Genomic DNA, 25554 nt, shown 5'->3' on the forward strand with positions numbered 1-25554 from the left:
AATGTTACAGAGGCTTTATCTCCTGCCTGTGACGGGACCAGATGGTGCCTCGCTGGCAGAAAAACTCCTCTGTGACCTCATGGCTCAATAGCGATATGAGCGCTTGCTTGTCAAATACCTCGATGAGGCCAAGAAGCCCGAGCTGAGGTCAGGGCAGAAATCCTCATTCACATCAGCACACTGGAATGGGAATTTTGTTGCTATGCATTCAGGTGGTGACATCGTGCCAAGAAGTGTCCGTTGTACATAATGTTTGGTACAAGAATAGCCAGCTGACTGCTACGTTTTCCACTGTGTACAAAAACATTTATGGTGCAATAGTTTGCTCAACATTAGTTTTGATAGTTTGTCACTGTGGCCATTAACAGTGGAGATTCCCTGTCTAACGTCCCTGCAGCATCAAAGGAACTGACGAAAGTTTGCACAAAGGAAAGTGAAAAGCTGAAGATAAGTGTACAGGACAGCGCACAGTGTGCCCGGTGTGATGCTACACGTCATGTGTTTGTGTCCTACAGCAGCAGGATTGAAACTTTGAAAGTTGGAATGCATTTTTTTCTTTACAGCGGAAAATGTGACGCTGTGATGTGAAAGACTGCTGTCTCACCTCAGCTCTCAGAGAAATGAGACAGAGGGCACACGGGGAAGCCTGACGATGATAAGTGGAGGACTAGATATGGTGGATGGATTATCTCATTAAGCAGTCATGAATGTGTTGTTGACATTGAACCTGAAGTGACCTTGTCGCTTTTTCACTTCCTTTCTTGTCACAGAGTTCACTAATTTAGCCTGAAATCACCAATCAGTTAAAAAGATTAAATGTGTAACGCACTGCACAAAGATGAGGTCGCGTTCTACCTGATTTAAAAGCAGAAGCTGGTCTGCTCATACACCTGGCCCTAAAAACACCAACATCCGTCCATCACTCTTGTGACAGTCTAATGAACCTAACATCTGAGTGACACATAACACACATTCACACTGGCTGCATATATCAGCCCGGGGGGCAGAGCAGAACGCTGTATGAATCAGACGCGCTCACATATTCAGGCTTTCCAGAGGCGTTTACCATCAGAAGAAGCAGAACACTGAATCATCAGCACCCCGCAGAAGAACACAGCAAGCAACAGCTCTAACAATAAAGACGTGCTGGAGCCAAAAGGTGCAGATAGCAAGTTTTAAAAGATAACGCACAGGATCAAAGGGGGAGAGGGTAAAAACCCACTGCCTCCTGAAATACAGATCAGCAAGTCAAGCTGGCAGCAGACGACACAAAACGCTCTCTGGAGGAGGCGGCAACTGTGGAGCAGGCTAACCGACCGGCAGAAAGGAAGCTCCCGGGGTCCCACAACAAAATGTTGCGCGTCATAGTGGAGCGGGATATCCCCATGTCGGTGACACTGCCCATCGAGGTGCAGGCCGACCTGGCAAACCAGCCCTTCCCTTTCCTGGACACCACACTTGCTGATCTGGGCATCCAAGAGTGAGTCTCACTCCATGTGAGGAAGTGTTTTTATTTTGTTTTTAAAGAAGCAATCTAATGAATATTTATTAATGTGTGTGCATATTCAGGTCAGAGGTGAAGGAGAGGGTGGTTTGGGTTGACACCAAGAAGACCCAGGTGAAAAACAAAGCAGGGAAGCTGAAGGAGAAAGAGATCACTATCCTAGAGGTACAGCTGTGAGATCCAATTGCAGGGATGTGGTGTGATGGCAGTCTGTGGAAATCAGGTGACAGTGAGAGCAACTTGATTTTCCTGTTCTGTCCTTCAGGTACGCGTGAAAGCCCAGAAGCCAGGAGACAAACAGCTCCAGGAGGTCCTGTACAGCACCGAGGCCCACACTGACCGCTCCTTCTGCCGCACTGGAATGGATATCCTGCCCTGGAAACAGACGTGTGCAGGTCTGGAAGCAGTTTAAATCTCACACTTTTGATATGTGAGGCTCATAATCTCATTTCTGCTGCCGTTCAAGTTGGCTCGGGGTTTCTTGATTCAGATTTTTCTTTGCTGTGTCACTGTTAGCCAATATCTACATTGCCATGCCCCCCAAAAAAGCCACTCTCCCTGCAGTGCACAGCGACCTCTCAGATAACGGGTGACTTGTCAGACTCATGTGGATCACAGTGGTGTGCCACAGCCTGAGGCAATGACAAAAAAATCGTACCAAACATTACGTCAGCGTCCACATAAAACCTGACTTCTCAGCACTGTCAGGAATCAGGTCCACTTTTCAAAATGACAATTATTCATTTACTCTTGTAGGAGCAGAATTAAATGCAGAATTAAAAGCCCTCAGAGCCTCTGACGATATGTGGAATTTATGTCTCAGACATGAGTTTTCCAGTTAAAATGCCACATGGGCTCACAAAGATTCTTCTGTGTGCTTCTGTGTTTGCATCAGGGGAAAATGGACTGACACCCGTGCAGATGACTATGGCGCTGGACACTGAAAACAAGCTGCCGGGCTTTACTCAGGCTCAGGGACAACGGGAGATCTGAGGAGCAACACAATGAGTACAACTGAAATTGAACAAACTTAACATCTGATTACCTTTTTTTGTAAGAAAGTTTTAACATGAATGCTCCAACGGTCCACAGCAAAGCTTATTATGACAAGACTGGTTTTATTTAGTGATAAATACTTCTGAACTGACATTGCATAACTTGTTAGAATTACATTACTGAAGCATTTGTAAAAAGCTTCTGTCCTTGTTAATTTGTGTTTTGTGAAAGTTTTTTGGGCTCTGTAAGGTCACAGGTTGTATTTCTGAGCATCAGCAGAGTACTAAAGGTAAAGTAACTGTTTTCAAAACTAATAACTCAGCATGTGTACAAACATTAAGAAATCTCTGAATAAGGCAGTTCAAAGGAGCAAGAACACACATCTTTCTCCACAGGTTAAATTGATTTATAGTAAAGCAGGAAATCAAAATAGAACCAGAACTCCTAACATAAGAAAATGTAAACACAGCATGCATGTTAGCAAATAAATAAAAAGAAGAGCTGCTGAATGTAATAATAACTTTTGAAGAATGGCTGAAGTGCTGCACTTAGATCATCCAGCTTAAACATGACACACAACTGTCCCATTTTCTACCTACAGTATAATTTTTCTGGTTGTTGAGTGGAAGGATGTATCTATGTGTGTGGGCTATGAGGCAGTGATGGCTGCGCTGAGACTATCCCTCTGCTCTGCAGGAAGTGAGGTCACAGCTGCTTGGAACTCAGCACTGTGGTTCTGGGCAAACTTTTGCATGAGTGCTACTGAAATGTTCTGGCTTTCTGTGGAGGAGAAACAAACAGAGTTAGAGGTCAACACTGGAGACAGATCACTACAAAAGAACGAAATACTGATGAGAGTGCTGTGCAGGATGCTAAGAAACATCAGATGTGAAGCTCTGAGTCACGAGGGTTCATTCGAGGGAATTTTTACATGCAATCTGCTATTCTGCAGAAATCTTCACCTTTATCAACATCCTTGTTGCCTAGGACATGACTGGAAGCAGCAACTATGGGTTTCATTAAATTCACGACCTGAAAGAGATAAAAAAAAAAATACATAAACTTAAAAAAAGTCTGATTCAAATATTTTTTACATTTAGGGACAAAATGCACAATGTGAAGAAATTCAAGATTTACATCAGAGCATGTCAAAGTTTCTGCATGTGTTAGATTGTAAGAATAAATGATTTAACATTTAATAAAAGATGATTGGTCAGAAGTTTTCCTTACAAAGCATCTTTCTAAACATGTGAACAGCTGCTCTTTAATAATCAATGTGGATCAAAGACTTCTTTCAACACAAAATAAATGTAAGGAAACACAATTTCCTGTGCAACACAATTGACAACGGACCACAGTGATCTAAACTCATCCTCTACATTGGAAATGTAAACAGATGTAAATGTGGTTTTGACTGTACCAGAGCAGGGCTGTGTGTGTAGAGCATAGCCAGGCAGCTGAACACTGTATTGTTCTCTTCTTGGTCCTCTTTGAGCGGGAGACGAGCCACCAAAGCTGGCAACACCTGTCAGTGAGCAAAGAGTCATTTGCTTGAAATTCTGAAAACATTTTTGCAGCACTGTTGCACTCAGCTTCCTGCTTGTGAAAATATGCTGTAGTTAAGTTTAGCTGAAGAGGTGAGAACCATTAGCTGAAATATTTAATATAACAAACCTGTTCCAGAGGGACAGCATCCACATTGCTCATGATCATCCTGCAGAGGGCAGCACACAGGTTATCAATTACCCTGAGGTCAGATTCCTTGGACAGCAGGTTGGAAAACACAGACAGCATCATGGGATAGTCTCTGAGACAGACTTTGCTAAGGACTGCAATGGATTTAATTTAGTCTGAAAAAACAAAATAAAATGTGTACTGCCAAACACAACAATTATTCCAAACAGAAGCACACACAGTTAAGAAGGATACGATACAACGATGGGTCCAGCTGCCTGAGCCAGGCATCCCAGTCCAAACACGCTGTTGTTCCGAACCTCAGGGTCACTGTCCTTCGCTCCAGCTACCAGTACAGGAAGCAAGCGATTGGACAGGCGGCCTGCCACTCCCCGCCCCCCAGACACGCTCATGAGAGCATGGAGGATTTCTGCAATGGTGCCCACAGAGAAGGACCGGTCTGCCACGGTGCACGAGGATTTCTATGAAATTCAGTAAATAAATATGATTTATTAGGGTGACTCTTCCCAAAGGATTTCAAACCAGATTAAAAACATTTCTCTGTGCTTAGCAAAATCAATCAGTTCAAGAGTGACAGATTGTCAATGGAAAATTGTACTTAGTAGTCAGTATAAGCTTTTAATGATATAAGTTTACATGTGATAGAATACTGCATGATGACCTTTTTATTACTTAGAACTGATTGTTCTTTTATAAAACTTGTTCAGATATTTTTATCTGAATCTTCCCACAGCGATAGTAAGAAGCTGAACAAGCAGTTCTGAGCTCTTACCAGGAAAAGGGGCTGCTTCCCACATTCAAACACACACACACACACACACACACACACACACGTATCAATATTCCACTGAACAAATGTTTTCATTATTGTATTACTTTTCTTGTGTATAAATAAAGACAAGTGCAAGAACAGAGCGCTGATCACAGGGCCCCCCACTCTCGTGTGAGCGCTCTGTGACCGCCCTTGCAAGTAAAAACTACAGCGTCTGTGTGTTTCTACCTTTCAGACTCAGCTGAAGAAGTGTCTTTTAGAATAAATCTCTTGACACAGATATATTAAGTGATATTTACACTATGGAAATGTTTTCTTTCTTTATTGATCTTAAACTTTGGGATATTTGGGTCAAATATGTTAAACCTATAAAATTGAAATTTTGGAAGTCTTCGTTAAATGACTGTGTGACTTTATTTATGTTCTCTTTTAAATATTTTTTCTTATTTATTTATAAGTTGAGATCTGTAACATCTACGGATGGCAGGGGATAACACATGGTACTAGTTCTGTTACTTGCTTTGTAATAAACTGCCATCTGAAAAAAGAAAAAGGTGCTGGGGTATAAAGTACTCCTGTCACACGCCTAAATGTATCAGTGCATTCGGACTCACAGCTTTGTTCATGATGAAGGGCAACAGGTCATTGAGGAAGGGGAAAAAGTTGTCTGCAGGAACGGAGGCGGCCACCAAGGGGATTCCCTCCCCTGCAAACTCCTGGAGCATGGCATCATACTCTGCCTGAAACACACAGCACATCAACAGGAATAATCAATACGGAGGGAAAAAAGAGATAAAAACTTCACAGACTCGTATTGTTACTTTTGACTGCATTGTATTTAAAAGTGGGCCACAGAAAACACTAAAGCTCTTGGATCAGGACATATATTTTCACAGCAAAAATTCAGCATTGTGTTGATCCAGTTTACTGTTTGATTTGCAGCACCTGTTGGTCTTCATCATCAGCTTCATCACCACCGCTGTCCTGACACGGGGTCTGAGAAGGCAGAGAAAACAACAGGAAAAAAAAAGTGGAAGGCTTTTAAAGCACAATTCATTCTAAGCAAAACAATCTGTGACAAATGAGTTTTAGCAAATAAAACCATCCATCACCCACACCCTCACCTTTTTCTTGAGCACATCGCGGATGGCATGGCTGATCTCCTTCAGGCGGGAAGGGTTTTTGAAAACCTCCTCTTTGCAGGACTTGATGACACTATTCATGCTTTCCAAGACACCCATCACAACATGACGCTCGGGCTCCCTTTGCACCGTTTCCAAAAAGCAGGGAACCACTATATCCAACAACTTCAACAGGGCTGAGTGTGGGACAAAAGATGTGCAGAAACATCGAAGAAGAAAGTTAAAATGTATGAAAAGCAATGGCGCTGATTCCTGTTATACACAAAAAGCACATTTCTAAGTTGAAACTGGATATAATTTTCCAGGATATAAAATCTATATGCAACTTTCTATCTCTGTTTAGAAACTTGTCTTATCCGCCTCGGCTGTGTTACTGAATCTAGAGCAGACAATACTACTGCCTAATTCAGCTTGCTGGTGCCCTGTAATACCCTGCTGGTTGGCCTCAGTGGGATTCTCCTTCCACACTTTGTGCTGAGCTCGGCAAAACTGCCCCATGGCTCCAAACGCTGCCCTGCGAACATCCTCATGGGGAAACTGGGGAGAAAAGTAAGAGAGAATACTACAGCTTACTGGGTGGGGCTGACAGACGTGACAGGTTCAATGCAAGTATGACCCTCCTGAAGTTAAAGGAAGATAAAGTATGAGGGACCCTGGCATTATGGCAGAACCAACAAGGATTGACCCCTAAAAAAAAGGGATACTGTAATGCCACATTTTTCTCACAGCAGTACCAACATATCGTCTGAAAAAGTAAGGTATTAATAAAATGATATAGGCACAACAGCTAGCAGGAAAACATTTGATCACCTTGCCAAAGCATAAATGTGTTTGTTTGTTTTTTTTTTAAGGAAAGGGTCTTTAATGTTTATTAGCCACAACTTACAGTCTCTTACAATGTATTTAGCAGTAGTCTATATACTGTTAGAAGATTGTTTTAGCTGCCTCACCTTTGTTAAAGCTTATCAAGGGAAATAGTAAAACATTTTTATATCTGTGAAAATAGCTTTTAAAACTGACCAAAGATAACAATATAAGGCAGGATTCAAATCAACATTATCAATTAACCTATAGACGGTCATTTATAACTAGATGCACAATTACAGACCACAAAGTGCCCTTCACAGCACATTAAACGAGAGGGATATTTGGTCAACCAGCCAACCGGAGCCACTTACATCTCTCATCTCATAAACCTGCTGGAAGCTGGACTCCAGGAAGGGCTGGAAGGCAACACTGTCAGGGGAAACCACAGCAACAAGAGCAAAAATTACACACATGTTCACATCTAAAATGTCTCGCATGGGACACAAGTTTTAGAACACTTCCTAATTTTTTATTCTTATTAAGTACATTTATCCATGTGTGTTAATCTCTGTAAAATTCCCATCACTGAAGGTTTAAAAAAAAAAAAAAAAAGAAAAAAAAAAGAAAAGAAGAAGTTACGAAGTTTTACCCAGCATTGAAGGCAATCTCTCCTAGTGCCTCGCAGGCATCCTCCTTTTCGTCAATGTAGGCATTCTCCACACTGAACCTAAGACATGGACACATTGGGTTTTCAGTGTGAGTATTTGGATGAACATGAACTACGTGTGTGTGCAAGTATGTGAGCCTTACCCAGCCACATCATGGATATCTGTCCCTTTGTCATCTTCTAAAAAAATCTCTGTATCTTTTTCGTCATTTTCATCGTCATCATCGTCCAGCAGAACAAACGCCTTGTCCTCCTCAAGATGTGCCTGAAAACAACAAAATAGGAAGTGGGAAATTGAAACATTCGTTTTAATTGAGAATATTTCAAACACAAGTGCTACAGTAATAGTTTCTACCGTGACGCCTTCACTGGACTTCAGAGCATACAGCATTACAGTTGTTATGGCAGTGAGGTGAGGAGTCAGGCAATCAGGGGTGACTATGGATACAGCAGAATAGAGGCTGTACCTGAAAGATGGAGCGACAGAGAGGTGAAGGACAACCAACAGGTAAGCTGGAGCTTTTCTGTACTACTATTTATGAAGACCACAACAACACAATAATAAAGCTCTGACAGCAGGGAGAGATCTTTTAGCAGGGAATGAAATGAGGACTAGTTAAAAATGTGTTTTGAATCACAACGTTGACTTCTTGAATGTTTGCTTTGTTCAATAAAGAGTTGTAACATACGTGCAGCGTCTTAGGTCAGGGTCATCAATGGTATTGGTGAGGTTGAGGCCCAGTTGAACACACTCAGCAGCAAGAGGACTGAAGACATCTTTGCCAATGGTGCGGGCCAGAACAGAGAGAGTATCTGACAGCAACAATAAAACAGTGAGCCTACAGAAACTACCAGGGAACGTGTGGTTAAAATGTTTCCTGATCTCAAAAGAAAACTTTTTAGTTTAGAGAGAATTTTGAAGTTTACCAACCCAAAGACTGAGTTTGTAGAGACCTCATTTCCTCTGTGGTGGTGGTCAGAAAGCCCTTCAAACTTTCAATAACTGGGGTGAAGTAGGGAACCAGCAGCTCCTTGGCAGCATTGGCTGTTAAAGTCATTTGAGGTAGTTGAGAGATTAGGTTAGTTTTCATTTAAGAGATAAGATTTAATGTCATAATAGCTTGTCTTTCTATCTTTCTGTATTTGACACTGGAAGAACAAATAATTGAGGATGTTTATTGAACTATTATCTTACACAGTCAGTCAGAAAACTAGAACTCTTTTTTTTTACTGGTTAATGTATAAAACCCTGACATTCAGTTACCTATGGCACCGATAGCAGACACTGCCAGTTCTTTTATCTTGAGGTTATCAGTGTTGTTCAGAGCAGAAAGCATCGTCTCCATCAGAGTGGGCAGATAGGGCTCAATATCAGCTCCTGTTTGTAAAACCAAAATGAGGGATGATGAAAAGAAGGTGACTTTTTGTTTTGTTTAACAATAGTTTTTGGTTTGCAGAACATTTTGGTAATTTCTCCCCTTGTAGGGAAGTTGTGTGACTTTTACTGTGCTTGTCTCTGGGGAGATATTTTACCTAGGTTCTCCATGAAGTTCTCTAGGGCGTAAAACGCTTTCGTGACGTGGCCAACCTTGGCCTGGTTCAACGAAGAAAGGTATCCCAGCAACAAAGGCATCAATTCTGAACAATACGTGCTCACTTCAGGCTGGAAAGCAAAGAAGGAAAATTTAGAAAAAGAAACTGAGAATAGTTCTTCGTTTTATTGTGGAAAAAACTATACACATCCATATAGATCAGGTTTGAGATAAGTGACACTTTAAGTACATCCTATAGCATGCAACATCTTATGATAACTTCTGTCCATTCCTTCACACACAGTTCCCGTTGTAAATAAGGTCTAAACTGAGCATACTGTGTCACAAATAGAATAAAACATGCAAGCACTTCATTCCAGGTATAAACCCCAAAGAACCAGATTTTAAAGGCTTGAAAACCAAAAATAAACAGAAAAACAGCTTTTCCCACTGAGGTGTTCTGACTCACCTGTAAATGTTCAGAGAATTGTCCAAGGGCAAAAAGGCCTGCACTGCGTACCACCTCACTGCTGTCTGAAAGACTCTGACATACTGTTTGCAGCACTGATTTTAAAATCCTACCACACAGATACACAAAGAATGTTTAGACATTGTCAAAATCAAACTGCATGTATAGATTTGAACACATATCAACAACATATATACACTTATTTCATGTCAAGCGTTCGTACTTAGTGCGTATGTGGTCTGCACACCCTTCAGCCAGCACAGCAAGACACATGAGGCCTCCCTTCCTCTGATATGGATTTTCACTGGCAAGGCAGGTCTGAGTAAGGGGCATCTATTACAAACAACAAAACAAAACAAAACAATTTAACACACTATCAGAAAGCAGATACAACAGCCAGGGATCAGAGTTATTCCAAATCTATATGACCTACCAGTTGTTGGAACAGTTTCTCTGGAGGCATATGAAGAGCCATAGTGTCAATAATCTGAAAACAGACAAAAGAACAGGTCAAATCTTATTCAAAATTACTTTAAGCTCCTGCAAAGTGAACTTCTTTGATAAAAAACAACAAAAAAGCACAATTTATATCAAAATAGTTAAACACCTGAGCAGCACAGTGTTTGGGACTTTCATTATCTGTTCCATCTCCGCTGTCGTCCTCTTCATCTTCTGGGTCCTGCTCACCCGGAGGTGGAGCTGCAGTCAGTACAGGGAAAATGGCCTGCAGGATTGGGCTCAGGAGCTTCTGCTTCAGCACAGTCTGTGAAGATTAGAAAAATATATTATTTCAAATTTCGCATCCAACTTTTATATTCCGTACATTTTAAAGCTATGTGATACTCCACCAATAAGTATCCAATAAAAACCAAACCAGTTCCCAGCTGCTGGGAGTACAAGGAGTATCCATTATGTAAATCCGCTTTTATTCAGTTATGTGTCACAAGAGATTGCACTTTGTTTTTACAGTCAGTTTAATTCATTTTGCATAACTAGTCCCATTCCCAGAAAACACTCATTTATTCATTTTAATCGAATACAAAGAAAATCTTGTAGACAAACCGTCTCTTCCTAGAAGGTCCAAAATCAGATGACCTATACTTATGACATATATAATTTTGTCAAGTCACAGCTTAGTATTTTTAATTATTCTCTAAATTCTATAAATTATAATGACTAAACTGCACATAATAAAATGTGTGAGAACAGTGTTAACTTTAATTTGTGAATTTTGAATGTTTTCGTTGCTTTTTTTAGGATGGCTATCAGTGGTAAACACTACGTTTGGTGTCAAGAAAAGACAAGACAAGCAGTCATGTCTTTTGACAGACCCATAAGATTCTCATATGCTCTACAACTCCACATACACACACACACACATAAGGCAGATATTTAAAGAGCTGGTGGATGACTCACCTTACTCTTCAACTTGATGAGGAAGGTGACGCAAGAGAGCGCTTTCACTCGCAGAGAGTCACTCAGATTGGTGTCACTGCCGACCTAACACAAGCAGAAAGCACATGTAAAACCCTCTGAGCATTCAGGTACCAAACATCACTTGTCAGCTTAAAAAAATGAATAAAATTTAGAATATCAAACAGAATTCACACAATTAGGTCGTACCTCCAAGAAGAAGCGGACAACGTCAGCAACATGTGGGACGATAACGGACACCTCACTCTCCATGAGCTCATTAAACACCTCCATGGCCTCACTGGCTTGGTTCTGTGAAGGGAGAGACAGAAGTAATAATTTAGTAGGTATTTATCAACACATTAGGTACAAAAGCATTTGCTAGAATTTACCTGATCAGCCTTGATGAGACATTTCAGGGCAACAATCAGATTTGGGAGGATGGAACGCATCAGGTGCTATAAGAGAGCAAGATGTTATTGAGTTGTGACAAAATACTTCTAGATTTTTGAAAATTATTTCAACTTAAGTTGTAACGGATCACATGCAGTGCAATTATAAACAAATCTCTTGTGGAATAGTTTCAATGTCTGCACATTGCCTGAAATGTTGTTTTGCCTCACCATCTCTTCTGTGCCAATGAATTCTGTTATGGCTGTGAGGGTGAGGATGCAATAGTACAGAGCTGTAGGGTTGTTGTGGTCTTCCAGCACACTACGAAGCAGCTGCAGGAGCTGGCAGTAGTGGGGCTTGAAAGGCTCAGCGTTGGATTCGATCACCTTGTTCAGCAGCAGGAGTCCAACCTGGCAAAAAAATTACGATATTTCTAGTGATTAAACTATGCACAAATTGTAATAAAATATGAGACTTTAACCCAAATGTTTCAAACATAAGGCCTGAGAACCAGAATTGGCCAGCCTAATACAGCTGAAAAAAATGTAAAGGGGGATATAAACTTTGCACTTTTAACTGTATGTTTTCTAACCTTTACAGACTTCACCCATTTATACTAAACCAGAGGGAAAAAAAGACAGAAATTGACCTGTTTGGAAATCTGTTTTTTGTTTGTTTAGACACAAGGTAACAAGCAGGGAAAACATAGAACAAACAGTATATTTTCTGTGAATTAACAAAAACTTACTGAACAGTCTGGGCAATGAGCTACCATTTTTTACACATTTACTTCTTACAAATTAAGCCCAATGAGCTATACTGGCAATTGTCTTTCATTAACTAAAGCATCATTTGTTATTATCATGTAGAAAACCTGAGACATACAGTTAAAACTGCACTTCTTTTTCTTATGTTAAGCTATATTACAGATTAAATGTGTAGTTAAACTTTCACTGGTGTGTATCACTTAAAATCAAAGTCAGCTTTATGTGGCCCACAATGCAAAATGTGTGTGACATCCTTGCTTTAAGCTATAGCTAACACAGGTTATGAACTAGTCCAGACATGTGCATCTATCATCATCTACACTTGTAAATACATTAAACTAATCTGAACTCCTATCTGGTGCTTGATCAGGCTACCTGTCTGTCATGAGGGTTGCTGCTCTTGGTGGACTGATTGAGAAGCTGGAGCAGGGCAGGCCAACGGTCTGGTGTCTCATGTTTAACCATTACAGCGCACAGCTGGGAGAGTGAATGCTGCACCGTGTGCCTGCAAAGAAAATAAACAGAGAAACAACGGCTCATGACAGCTCAAATGTGTAGGTCTATATCTACAGAATGCAAAACAGTAAGTGCAGCATTTTCTTACTCTGTTTCCTGCATGAAAGCCTGCAGCACCACTGCCTTCAGACTGTGTGAATAAAACGCAAACATCACAGCAGAGTTTAAACTATGAAAGCTGGTAGTGTGAAAGAAAAGTAAAACTCAAACCTCTCTCTGTCATTAGGGCTGATCTTCTTCCAGTGTTTCTTCACCCTCAGCCTCAGCATCACTGCAGCTGACTGACGGATCTGCATGTTGGATGCCAAATGTTTACAAAGATGGGCATTCTTTTCACACACACACTAGAGGATAAAATAATAAAAGGTATATAGTACCTGAGGGTTTTGGGAGCCACTCATGACCGCACACAAGCCTGGAATAATAGCTGGGTCTTTGAACGCCTGTTTCAGCTGGGCTGTGGCCTAAAAGAGGACAAAAGAGATTGTCTGTGGTGGGTGCCACAAAGAAATAACAGCTCACCAACTGACTCACAACCTAAGCCTGGTTTTTAATTAAGGTACCAACTATTCAGGCAGTAAACTGCTAATATAACAACCCAGTGGTCCTAAATATCAGTACCAGTGGTTTAACAGTTAGCTAACCAAACCTTAACAAACATCAGCTAGCTTATCTCCAGCAGCCATTTCAAAAAGTTCACTTATAGCCGGGCAAAGTAAGGCTAACGTTAACTTTAATAAAATTATTTGTGACGTTACCTGCTGAATAATTGCATTATCAGGCTGTGTGAGCTGCGAAAGAATCTGCTCGAGCTCTTCTGTCATCTCTGTCACCCCTCAGATAACCGTTTTGTGAGCGGTACTGTTAGTTGACGTTGACGTTGACAGACTCGTACATAAAACGAGTTGTGTGCCTTCTTCCCAATGCGACACCTGTCAAATATGTCACTTGGTAGTTCTAAAAGCTAGCTACAGATTTTCCTTTTGGGAAAATTCGATTTTAAAGTGCGAAACGAAAAAGGAAGACTGATAGGTGACAATATCTAAGCTCGGTCCGGTCCACGAACGCTGCAACTGCCAGCACGCGAGGCAGAACCGGCCAGGAGTTCCATGTGAGTTGCGTTAAAGGGACCAGCAGATTTCAGGATTTTTCAGTATTACTGAAACAAACAGCGCCTTCATGTGGTTAGGAGGCCCAATACAACGCGTTCAAATCCTCATATCTGAGAAACTGAACGGGAATTTCTGGCCTGTTTGCAGTTCGATGAAATAGAACTGGGGAAGAAAAACCCAACTTCATTAAATTTGACACCACCGGCATGAAATGACTTTCTGTTTTCTGGGAAAATCCAGTGTTTCAAAGCACTCTGTCATTTCCTGGATGCAGGTGATGTTGTCTTTTCTGCATCAGATTTATATATGAAATGTTTTTATTTAAGCAAGAGTAAAAACAACGAAATAATTCAAACAAACAAAAAAAAAAAGCAAAATGATGCGAAGCTGAATTTGAAATGGTACATCACTGATTCATCCCAAATTGGGTGTGACAGAGGGCACCGGCTTTTCCCACATTCATTATATTTAAAAAAAAGTTTTATCATGAAGCTGTACAGTGTGTATATAGGCCTGTGAATGACTCAAAAGTTATGTCATGGGAGCATTTTTTGGAAATGCATCCTCGAGCTAATTTGACCAGAGAAGTTGTAGACTGTGAGCTGCAGCTAGTGCTAAATCATCCTTTTTTATTGATATTAGGTGTACGACTTCTTGTGTCCAGACAAAACATTTTGGCAAATGTGAGCCTGAGCAGAAATACGATTGTTGATCAAGTTTGTGAGATGACCACTGATTTAAGAACACGGTTGTGTGAAAGAAGCAAGGACTTTATTGCATACTCTTTTGCTGTGGATGAAAGTACAGACATGATGGACATTGCACAGCTGGCCATTTTCATCTGTGGTGTGGACTCCAATTTGCACGTTACAGAGGAAATATTGGACATCGGGACAACGACAGGAAAAGACGTGTCTGTGAAGGTTCTCAGTCATCCACATCATCGTAGTCTAAGGAGCTTGGAAAGAAAAGCCTCTGGACTTCTTTAAGTTGCTTGAAGACGTGGTTCTAAACACAACAGATTGCCATAGTGATCGTTTGATATATATGGACCTGCAGCGGAGTTTAGACCTAGACACGGCTAGTGACGTCAGACTGAACAAAGAGAGACGAGACAACGAAGCTCCAGTTACAGCAGTGCAAGTAAACAAATAATATATATAAGAAGAGTAAGAAAATAAATATACACTTTAGGACTAGGGATAAAGGGATCAATAACAATTTAAAATTTACAGTTTGATGATTTAAAGTCTCACACACAACCGAAAGGGGAGGAGGGGGCGGCTGCTTCCAAATAGAGCGCATTTCATTCATAATGATGTAAATCCAAGCCCATTATGTATTCATGATTTGAATCCTGGGTTGTGTGAAATCTCAGAAATGCACCCTAGACAAAATGAATCTGTGAACTAAGGTGTAGGTGTGTTAGATCATGTTGTGGTGATCCTTGGGTTGAGGGATGGGTGTTCATACTGCAGTGCAAAATTAAAATCAATGGAAGATGGACAAGAAAAGTTCAAAGCCATCAGGTCCTCAGTTTAGAAAAAAGAGAAAAGAAGAGGAGGAGAAACGAGCAAAAGATACAGGTAAGCAGATGTGTCATTGGATAATGGCAGCTCATCCTGAAACAATCAGAATCAGAATACTTTATTAATCCCTAAGGAAATTATGTGCATTATAGTTGCTCCAAGAAGAAATGGTAGAAATAGTAACAGTGTCTCAGTCCCACGGGGAGCCCCAGCTCTACAGGCTGTATGCTGTGCTGGTTCACTCTGAATTGAGTTGTCATGCTGGACACTATTTCTGCTATATTAAGGTACTGGCTGTGCCCGAATCTGTTTGAATGCTGCTGTTGCGTAGTACAAACAAACACACACCATAAACAACACATTTCAGCAGAAAACTGAATGCAAACAGAGAAAAATACTTTGTATGCATTGAAAGAAAGAAAAAAAAGACCCCTATATAGCCATAAGATTCTTCTTTTTAGCTCAAATTCAATTCAGAAACTGAATCTGCTGTGTCACATCTCTCTCATTCTGTCTCACAGGCCAGCAATGGGCACTGGTTTCAGATGAATGACTCGTCCGTGTCAGTCAGTGACATTAGGACCGTTCTCAACCAGCAGGCATATGTCCTCTTCTACATCAAGTGAGTAAACATCGGTATTTTTAAACATTCTAGGCTTATTCCTTCAGTAGAACTTTTCCCATCATGATTTAATAATGTAGACATGTTTATTCCCACTTTTCTTGTAGAAAATGTATTATTATAACCTAATGTTATAATGTTGATGCTTTGTCATGGTTAATATTCTTTTTTCCATGTCATCAGGTGCACAGATGTGAAAAAAACTGGGGACTACAGCCACTTGAACCATAACGCTGGCATATCTGGTCAGTCATCTCCCCAGCCGGTGGTGATCCCACGCACCATCGCCACCATGCATCACAACAGTGTTGGCTTCATAGGTCCCCAGCTGCCACCACACATGAACAAGGTACTTCCTCACCTGAGGGTACTGATAATGTTGTTGTTTTTGTTAAACCCAGTGTTTCTCTTCTAAAAACCTGTTGTTGTGACTTCTTGTTCCTTCAGAGTTCTCTTCATGTTAATGGGAATGGATCTCTGAGGGACTATCCCACAAGCTCCAAGCCCAGCACCAGCGGCAGTGTGGTGGGGAAACCAAACCATGGACTAGCTTCTTCTGCTTCCTCTGCTTCCATCTCCCACTCAGTAAGCCGGCCCACAATGATTCCAGACAGCGACAAACAACAGAAGCTTTCATTTTCAATTGGGCTAAGCAAACCGAACCCATCTGCTTCTTCCTCCTCTTACTGCCAGCCGTCCTCCGCCAGCAGCTCCTCCTCCTCCTCCAGCTCTTTGTCCTCCTCACAGTCTACCTCAGACGTCCAACCAGACGTTTGTTTTATTCCGCGTGCACTAAACCAAGTCAGCGGCATGCCTTTCTGTAATGGGGATCAGAACCCTGTAGGAAACGGGGAATCAGACCAAGAGAACTGTGGCACTCTGGATAACGGCAGTTCATCCAAGTCTCATCCTAATGAAAATAAAGACACAGGAAATGTCTTTGATAATTCTCCCAAAACCGCCAATGGGGAGTCAGGAGTGCACCATCACGGCAATGGATTAAATGGACAAGCGTATGGAGACTTCAAATCCAGCCAAAATGGGCACCACAATGGTCATCACAAAGTGAATGGACACAGCGGCCCTGACAAGGTAAATCTTGTCTTTACTTTTATAATGCTTGTCTGTTTGGGTTTTTGTTTTGTTTTTTTAAAGGGGCATATTATTAATATTTCTTTTATTTATTTTGGGCACATCAGATCTCTGGCAGTAATCATGGCAGTTTGACGTCTACGGCTCCTGTTGCTAATGGAATAGGCAGTGACCATAGCCAACCAAAGTAAGCCTAACACTGAACTAAAAAAAACTTATTGCTCTGCTGTCCATTTTATGCATTTAAATTTTTAAGTTTAGAGGAGTGATCTTAAAACTGTGCTGACTTTCCTCTCTGCCAGTGTGACAAAGCATTGCTCATATTGCTTTTGTATTTTATTTTTCCAGCAAAGATGCCTCATCCCAGGCTAGTTCTTCTCAGAGCATTCATCCTGCTGCTAATGAAAGCCAGGATTTCTCCACTCCTGTCACAAGGGCTAAAACTCCATCTGAACCCCTGCCTCACTGTACAGAATCCTCCGCCGTTAGCGCTTCACCCTCAGCTACTGCTACAACTACCCCTTCTGTTGCAGCTAAAGAATCTGCTTCCGCTCTTTCTTCTTCTGGGCAAGATGGCAACCCTGCAGCCTTACCCCCTCAGCCGGGCTGCTCTCAAAGCACCAGTGGAGCTTCTGCAGCTCCACAGAAAGTTAGCGTAAGCAAGGATGAAGCCAAGGATCTACCACAAGATAAATGTGCAACAACAGGGACTGAAGGACGTAAGGATACTAAGGAGCAGTATCAGTTCAAGCCTAGTTCTAGTTGCAATGAAAAATGATCTTCCTGAGACAGGGAACGGCTGTACTCTAGCTCTGGAAGAGATAGAGAAAGACACTACAGGGATAGGAGTCACGAACGAGAAAGCGACGACGATCGTCACCGGTACAGACGGGACTACAAAGACGGTCACCACCGCCAGTACAGGGATCGTTTCCCCCTTTCTGGACGTTACTACAGGGAATGGGAGGCCGATCGTCACCGGGAGCGAACCTTCCAGCACCCTCGGGAGCGTGATTGTGACAGGTGCTCTAACCATTACCATTACTACCGCTACCGGTCAAGAGAGGACATTGACCATGAGCGAAGGGGATATGGTTACTCCCACCGAGAGGAGTCTCGTGGCAGTCGGAGGTGGCTGCAGGATAGCAAAGACTCCTGGGCAATGAAGGATAAGAGTAATGGCAAAGAGAGAGAAAATTACTCCTCAAAGGAAGGAAATTTCTCACCTTCTACAGCACCAGAAACAAACAAGTTCAAGGGCTCCCCGCCACGGGCTTGCCTTTCCTCTCCAGACAAAGAGGATCAAAATTGCAAGAGGACTCTCAGCAAAGACAGGGACGACAGCTCTGAGGCCCGCCACACTAAAAAACACAAAAAGAGTAAGAAAAAGAAGAAATCAAAGGATAAAGACAGACACCGTGAGAGTGGGTGAGTACTGCCATCTTTTTCTCGATCCTTTAATGAAAACAGAAGGAAATGTGTTTGTTTGTTTTAAGCTAGATTTTTTTTGAAAATAATATGGGGTTAAAGCTCACTATCAGTATTATTATTTTCTTAAAAACGGAAAGAATTTTCATCATTTTATTGATAATGGGTCACTTTTTCTGTCTTAGGCTGGCCGTAAAGCTTGATCTCGGTTTTGTTAAACAATGTCATTGGTTCTCTATCATCCCGTAGAAGTTCTGACGGAGATTCAGACAGAGCTGCAGAAATGAAAAAGAAAAAGAAGAGGAGACTTCCGGTGAGCGCTCCAAGATGGCGGATTAACTTTTTGTCCGCTCCTGATCATAAGTGAGGAAAACTCCACAAACTCGATACAATAAACGTATTCATGCTGATGATGATATACAATGCGTGGAGGCAGATGTAAAAAGACACAGGGGGGCTCCAAAAGTTACAGAGAGGCAAAAGACACCTTACAGGACGACGGCGACGGAGCTAGCATGAAGAGGAGCACGGAGCAAAGTGAGGAAAACGAGCTAACAATGGCTAAAGCAATACAAAATTTGAGTGATAACATCCGAGAGATGAGGAAAGAAATCAAAGAAGATCTGAATAACCTAAAGGCTGAGATGAATCAGAAGCTACAAGATGCCATCGTGGATATTCATAATCACGCCACTAGGCTAACTGAAGCAGAACAACATGTGAACGAACTTGAGACAGTGAATATGGACCTGATCGATGCGCTAATTCACTGTCTGGACCAGCAGAAAACTCTCCAGACCAAAGTCACGGACCTGGAAGGAAGATCGCGCCGCAACAACCTCCGTATATACGGAATTAAGGAAGGTGCTGAGGAGAATGATATGATGGCATTCATTAACAACTTCATAAAGAAAGAACTTGCCCTTCCCGAAGATGAGGAGTTGCAGATTCAGCGCGCTCACCGATCACTGGGACCAAAGCCGCAAGACATAGCAATTGCAAGGTCTATTGTGGTTAATTTCCAGAGGTATGACATAAAAGACAAAGTCCTGAGAGCAGCTTGGGCTAAGAAAATTTCTTATGAGGGCAAAACTATCACTTTTACACACGACTTACCGACTGAGATTAACAACAAGCTCAAAGAATACAAGGACATTAAGAAGATCCTCAAAGAACAAAAAATTCGTTTCCAGACACCATACCCAGCTAAAATGAGAATTCATTGGGAGAGCGGACCACGCCTGTGCAAGAGTGCATCAGAAGCGGCAGAGGATATGAAGAAGCGGGGTTACGCTGTGGAGATGCCACGCTGCGGGGACGTCAACTGGGAACAGGTTCTCACCCGAAGCGCACACTGGGAGAAAACGGATAGCTCACACTCCGAACGTGTTTGCGGAAGGCTTCATGGATTTCTCAGACAATAAGTATAAACTATCTTGTGTTAAGCCTCACTGGACTAAGCGGCTAAAATACCTGTTTTGGCTCTGTAAGTACTGTTTCCTAATCTCAGTTTATTATAATAGAGGAAGAGGTGTTTAGCCTTTCTATTACATCTTATTTAAGATTTGTAAAGAAATACCTCTACCATATGCTGGCATTGTACGTATTGCCCCCGTAACGTTTTTACTTTATACCATTTTTTGCGTTAGACCTGTGTCGTGTAAAACAGACTATGTTGATCAGGACCGAGAGAGATACTTAAAATGCGCAGAGACAAGAGCAAGCTGCTGGATGCAGCGATGGAGCTACTAACACATGGTAGGATTTTTTCTCCAATATTGTAAGAATGGACACTATAGAATGACAGGGCACTATAAAGCCCCAAGAGTGGAAGTCAAGGTAACATATGTTCAGTTTTTGTGGTTATTTTGTTCTTATAGTTCTATGTTCAGAGTGTCGACATAAGTGGTTGGAAATACCGGTATGAGTAACCGTGACTTTAGAGCAGCTTCATGGAATGTAAATGGACTTAACAACCCTGTTAAGAGGAGTAGAGTCATGTCTAAGATAAAGCGGGAAAAAATACAGATTGTGTTTCTCCAAGAAACTCATTTATCTCAAACAGAGCATGAGAAGTTAAAGAAGTTTGGATTCACAAATACATTTTACAGCTCTTTTAAAACAGGTAACAAAAGAGGAGTTGCAGTATTGATACACAACTCCCTACATTTTGAACTTACCAGACAAGTAAAGGATAATGAAGGCAGATATGTGTTAATTCAAGGTAAAATAGAGGGCAAAATGGTAACTCTTCTTTCAGTCTACCTACCACCAAATTATGATTTGAAACTTCTTAAGAAAATCCTTGAATTGATCTCCTCGGAGTCTCAGGGTGTGTTAATATGCGCAGGGGACTTTAATACAATCATGCATAAGGATGATACCTCTAATAATAAGAGGATAGTGACTTCACAGAGTAAATTGCTAAGAAAGGGCCTGGATGACTTGGGCTTATTGAATATTTGGTGAGAAATGCATCCAAAGCATAGAGATTTTACTTACTTTTCACCCCCCCCATGCCGTATATTCAAGAATAGATCTTTTCTTTGTCTTTAGAAATGATAGACATAGGGTAAAAAGTTGTGACATAGGCACTAGGAATATGTCAATATAGCGTCCTGGAGCACTTCCGTTGTGTTTTGGAATTTGCATGTGTTTTTGAGTTTGCAAGTGTTTTGGATTTTGCAAGTGTTTTGGAGTTTGTACGTGTTTTGGAGTTTGCATGTGTTTTTTAGTTTGCAAGTGTTTTGGATTTTGCAAGTGTTTTGGAGTTTGTACGTGTTTTGGAGTTTGCATGTGTTTTGGAGTTTGCATGTGTTTTTTAGTTTGCAAGTGTTTTGGAGTTTGCAAGTGTTTTGGAGTTTGTACGTGCTTTGTCTCTAGGGGCCACCGTAAAATACAGGTCTACTTAACAATAAGGCTATTATAAAAGAGATAAAAGCCAAAATAAAACATTTTCTAGAAATAAATGATAATGGCCAGGTAAATCCTAACATTTTATGGGACACCTTAAAGGCAGTTGTTAGTAGTGATGGGTCGTTCGCGAACGAAATGGCTCTTAGAGCCTACTCTTTGACGTGAACGACGCGAGCCGGCTCCTTATCGCGAGCCGTCACGTGGGGTTTTTTTTTTTCCCTTTCTCTCAGCCTCTCTCTCGCACTTTTTTTCCGCTTCACTCTGCACGCGAGCCTTGTGCTTTACGCTGGGCAGAGGGGGGAGGGGCGGTAGTTACACTCAGTAGCACAGGAACAGAGCCAGAGAGAGAGAAAGAGAGGCAGGGACAACAACATTAGAAAGGTATAGTAATCATCCACAACTATTTTCGGTTGCAGATGATAAAGGATTGAGAAAGTTTATTCATGCAGGTCCATATGACAGAGAATATGCATGTTCTTTTAGTTTTCATATTATAATTTATATTTAATTGTGTTGTGGTTTGCAGTGTTTTGTGTTCTTTTCACTTTAAATTTGTGAAAGGAAAAAGCTGAAAATTTAAATAGTTAAAACTTGAAATGTGAATAGTTGATTTTTGTATTATGTGATTTATTTATTACATTTTATGTGGAGTGAATAAATAAAAGTATATTTACGGTGGCCCCTAGAGACAAAGCACATACAAACTTCAAATCACGTACGAACTCTGAAGCATGTACAAACTCCAAAACACGTAAAAACACGTACAAACTCCGAAGCACGTAAAAACTCAGAAGCATATAAAAACTCAGAAGCACATAAAAACTCAAAACACGTACAAAAGACAACAGAAGTGCTCCAGGATGCTGGGCGCAGTGTTGAGCCTTTGTTATCTTGTGGCTACACAAGCCAGCAAGTACCAACGACCGGATTTGGTGTGTGGTAATAACAGGTAAATGAACTTTTTTTTAAATTATTTGAATATATATATGAGTGCCTGTGTATAAATACACAAACAATACACACATGCTTTCAATTGTGTAATTTAAGTGATCTAGTAGCTCTGCTTTGGAAGTTCAGTTCATGCTAGAAATTTGTTTTGGAGTTTGTACATGTTTTGTCTCTAGGGGCCACCGCATATATTTATATATAAACATATATAAATAAAACCACTTTTTACGTTAGTAATTCCTTTTGTGCATAATTTTATATTATTGTTAATAATAAATTAATTAAAGCAACAAAACAACCTGAAGAGCCGGTTCGGAGCCGAAAGAGCCGGCTCTTTTTAGTGAGCCGAACCGAAAGAGCCGGATCTCTAAAAAGAGCCGGAAATCCCATCACTAATGCAAATAACAGAAAACATTTATGTTCCTCACATTGCTCAGTTGGGAAGCAGACATTGAATGCTTTCCACATATTGGCAGAAGTGTTGCTAATAATATAGTCTAGTTTATCTTTGATGTGTATTCGTCACATATAGCTTCAGATTTCTCACAGATTCTGTAACCAGTGTGTAATCCTTTGAAGTGGTCAAAGAAAGGCCAGCAGTTTGAATTTCAGCTGTATCCTCTCTGTTTCTTTAATTTTAAAACTAGCCAATTTAAAGTCTACAATTTGTTTTCTAGAAGCTTTTTCATACGATTTAAGGTTATTTTGGGGGTGCCTTATATGCATCCACAGGTGTGCCACCAATTTACTCAAATGGACTCTACTAACCTATCAGAAGCTTCTTAAGCTCAGAATGGAATTGTCTGGAGTTTTCTTATTAATTACAGACAGAATAAACTTAGTGTATATATACTATATGATGAAAGTGATCAAAAATAGACAGTGCTCTCTCTCCTTATTGTGACATTTAACTAATTCAGAAGATACCAACAGCCTTCCATTTCACAGTTTCTGGACACTTGTGCCGGGCAGTACAGCATGAATTGTCCAAAGCAGAAAGCCATCACAAATGCATTATTAAGTGACTTGATTATTGGTTGCAACCAGGTGCATGTGTCTGTGGGTTTATGATGGGCGTTGATGTGGATCGTTAGCCTTGACATTGTTTACATTGACTTATGTGGGTGATTTAGTGATTTAGTGTCAGAGACTTTTACAATGTAGAGGTGCATTTCAAAGAAGGTGAAACTACCATTTGCTACCTTATAAACTCAGTAATGTTCTCCACATGATCACAAAGATCTAAATTAGAGGTGTAAGTCATTATTTGTGTGTAATATTGGTATAATTTTGCTTATTTTAAAACATTTTACACATATAAGGTTTCAATACTCACTGAAACAATACAGATTTCATGCAAAAATATATTTAAAGAGCAGCTGTATTTGCTCTGAAACATTTGAAATTATAAACTATGTGCACAAATCTTCTGATAATAGAAAGTAAATCAAATATCGGTGCAAAGATCAAACTGGTTGCTTGTTTGAAACAACCAGAGCAGGAAGTTAAATCAAAATCATCTAACACAGATCTAGTTGATATGAAAGCAGAACAAGTTAAACTGTTCTCAACTCACCGGTGAGAAATATCCATAAAAATCATGATTTACACCAGCTGCAGCTCACAGTCAACAACTCATTAGTTTTGGTTTTTTTACTAGATGAGAATTTTTCACATCATATGTCCATCATGTATTTCTTCCCCCCCCCCCCCTCTTTATTTATAAAGTTTTGCACATGTAATTTGACATTTCAGGACCAATACAGCAAGTACCAACCGATATAAAGACATATATCAAAACAGATTAGGCCATTAAAATTCGGATGATAACAATAAAACAGAAAAAAGAAAGAGAAAAAAAAGGAAGAAAAACAAAAAACAACAACCCACGCACAGAAAACAACAACAAAAAAACAAACAAACAAAAAAATTATTAAAAAATCAACTCCCTCCCAGAACCAGAACAAAAAAAACCCCCATGGTACAAAAGTTTAGTCTGTTGTAAGTGTTTTCAATGAATTAAAGTAAATGATAAAAGGCTTATTAACATTTCCTCTGAGTCTAAATTGTATTTTCTCCATTTTTAAAAAGAACATAACATCTTCCAGCCAACGTGATCGTGCTGGAGGGTGATGAGCTTTCCAAAACAGAAAAATTCTATGTCGTGCCAGCAGTGAAGTGAAAGCGATAATATCCAGTTGCTTACGACTAAGGTTCAGGGTGCCGTCCTCAGAAACACCAAAAATGGCAACTAGTGGACATGGTTTGAGAGTAACGCTCAAAACATGAGAGAGCACTTCAGAGTAAAAAGTCCAGTATAATTGAAGTGACGGGCAGGTTCGATCGAACCCTAGGGGTTCGGTGAGTCGGTCTCAGGGGTTCGGCAGAGCCTCCACTGCGGAGGTCGCAGAGGTCCAGCCACGCCCGAATTATCGTGTAAATTTGTGATGACACGCCCCCTTCTGGCCATCACTGGCTGCAGACGATCATGCTACACTGCTTGGCCAATCAGGGCTGCGGGGAATGTAGCGCGCGCAGTAGTCAACATGTGAATGTCGTGGTAGTACTTCGCGTGATTTTTTTTTTAACATTTTAATCCATACTAACTATGTCGGGCAAAAAAAGAAAGTGGTTGGACGAATATGTACAATATGGATTTACATGTATCACGGAACGTGATGGGAGTGAGCGTCCTATCTGCATGATTTGCAACGCCAAGTTGAGCAACTCTAGTCTCGCACCGGCAAAACTAAAGGAACACTTCTTGAAGCTGCATGGAGACGGGGAATACAAGAACACAACACTTGCTGAATTCAAGGTGAAGAGAGCCAGATTCGATGAAAGGCCCACTCTGCCTGCTCTTGGATTTGTACCCGTTAACAAACCGATCCTCACAGCATCGTACGAAGTTGCTTACCTGATCGCAAAGCAGGGCAAGCCACACACCATTGGTGAAACACTCGTGAAACCAGCCGCGTTAAAGATGGCAAATCTGATACTCGGAACAGCGGCCGAAGGTAAATTATCACAAATTCCTCTTTCAAATGACACCGTCAGCGACAGAATAGAAGACATGAGTAAAGACATCTTGGCTCAAGTAGTCGCCGATCTGATTTCAAGCCCGGCAAAATTCAGCCTTCAGCTCGATGAGAGCACAGACGTTGCTAATCTAAGCCAGCTTACTGTTTTTGTGCGCTATGTGAAAGATGACATGATAAAAGAAGATTTTTTATT

At 40.9% G+C, this 25554-nt stretch overlaps 3 protein-coding genes across 3 annotated transcripts; 2 read left to right on the top strand and 1 right to left on the bottom strand.

Annotated features, from left to right (window-relative positions):
- The first annotated feature begins 908 nt into the window (after positions 1-908).
- Positions 909-2798, top strand: LOC146702140 (uncharacterized). The gene is made up of 4 exons (XM_085468713.1): positions 909-1480; positions 1570-1669; positions 1770-1899; positions 2400-2798. Exons 1-4 carry the CDS (start codon positions 1353-1355, stop codon positions 2495-2497), a joined length of 456 nt encoding a protein of 151 aa, XP_085324839.1. The 5' UTR covers positions 909-1352; the 3' UTR covers positions 2498-2798.
- On the bottom strand, positions 2603-13774 carry ipo4 (importin 4). Its single transcript, XM_085468710.1, has 30 exons — positions 13432-13774; positions 13051-13137; positions 12884-12963; positions 12762-12803; positions 12533-12662; positions 11621-11800; positions 11390-11455; positions 11208-11309; positions 11001-11084; positions 10192-10347; positions 10018-10071; positions 9808-9917; positions 9585-9693; positions 9117-9246; positions 8848-8961; positions 8515-8628; positions 8273-8396; positions 7939-8050; positions 7727-7848; positions 7566-7643; positions 7288-7345; positions 6541-6646; positions 6092-6285; positions 5913-5963; positions 5582-5707; positions 4430-4656; positions 4175-4307; positions 3921-4025; positions 3463-3532; positions 2603-3280 (listed from the first exon to the last, which is right to left on the bottom strand). Exons 1-30 carry the CDS (start codon positions 13495-13497, stop codon positions 3150-3152), a joined length of 3261 nt encoding a protein of 1086 aa, XP_085324836.1. The 5' UTR covers positions 13498-13774; the 3' UTR covers positions 2603-3149.
- Positions 13775-15481: 1707 nt separating this feature from the next.
- On the top strand, positions 15482-18829 carry LOC146702142 (uncharacterized). The gene is given in 7 exon segments (XM_085468905.1): positions 15482-15601; positions 15776-15936; positions 16120-16285; positions 16384-17028; positions 17136-17215; positions 17377-18456; positions 18706-18829. Coding segments are annotated over 7 exon segments (2370 nt in total). The 3' UTR covers positions 18824-18829.
- Positions 18830-25554: the final 6725 nt, after the last annotated feature.

This window comes from Copadichromis virginalis, linkage group LG9, assembly GCF_057382275.1.
Source record: "Copadichromis virginalis isolate Kocher_CV1m ecotype Utaka linkage group LG9, C_Virginalis_male_GT1.1, whole genome shotgun sequence".
NCBI lineage: Eukaryota > Metazoa > Chordata > Actinopteri > Cichliformes > Cichlidae > Copadichromis > Copadichromis virginalis.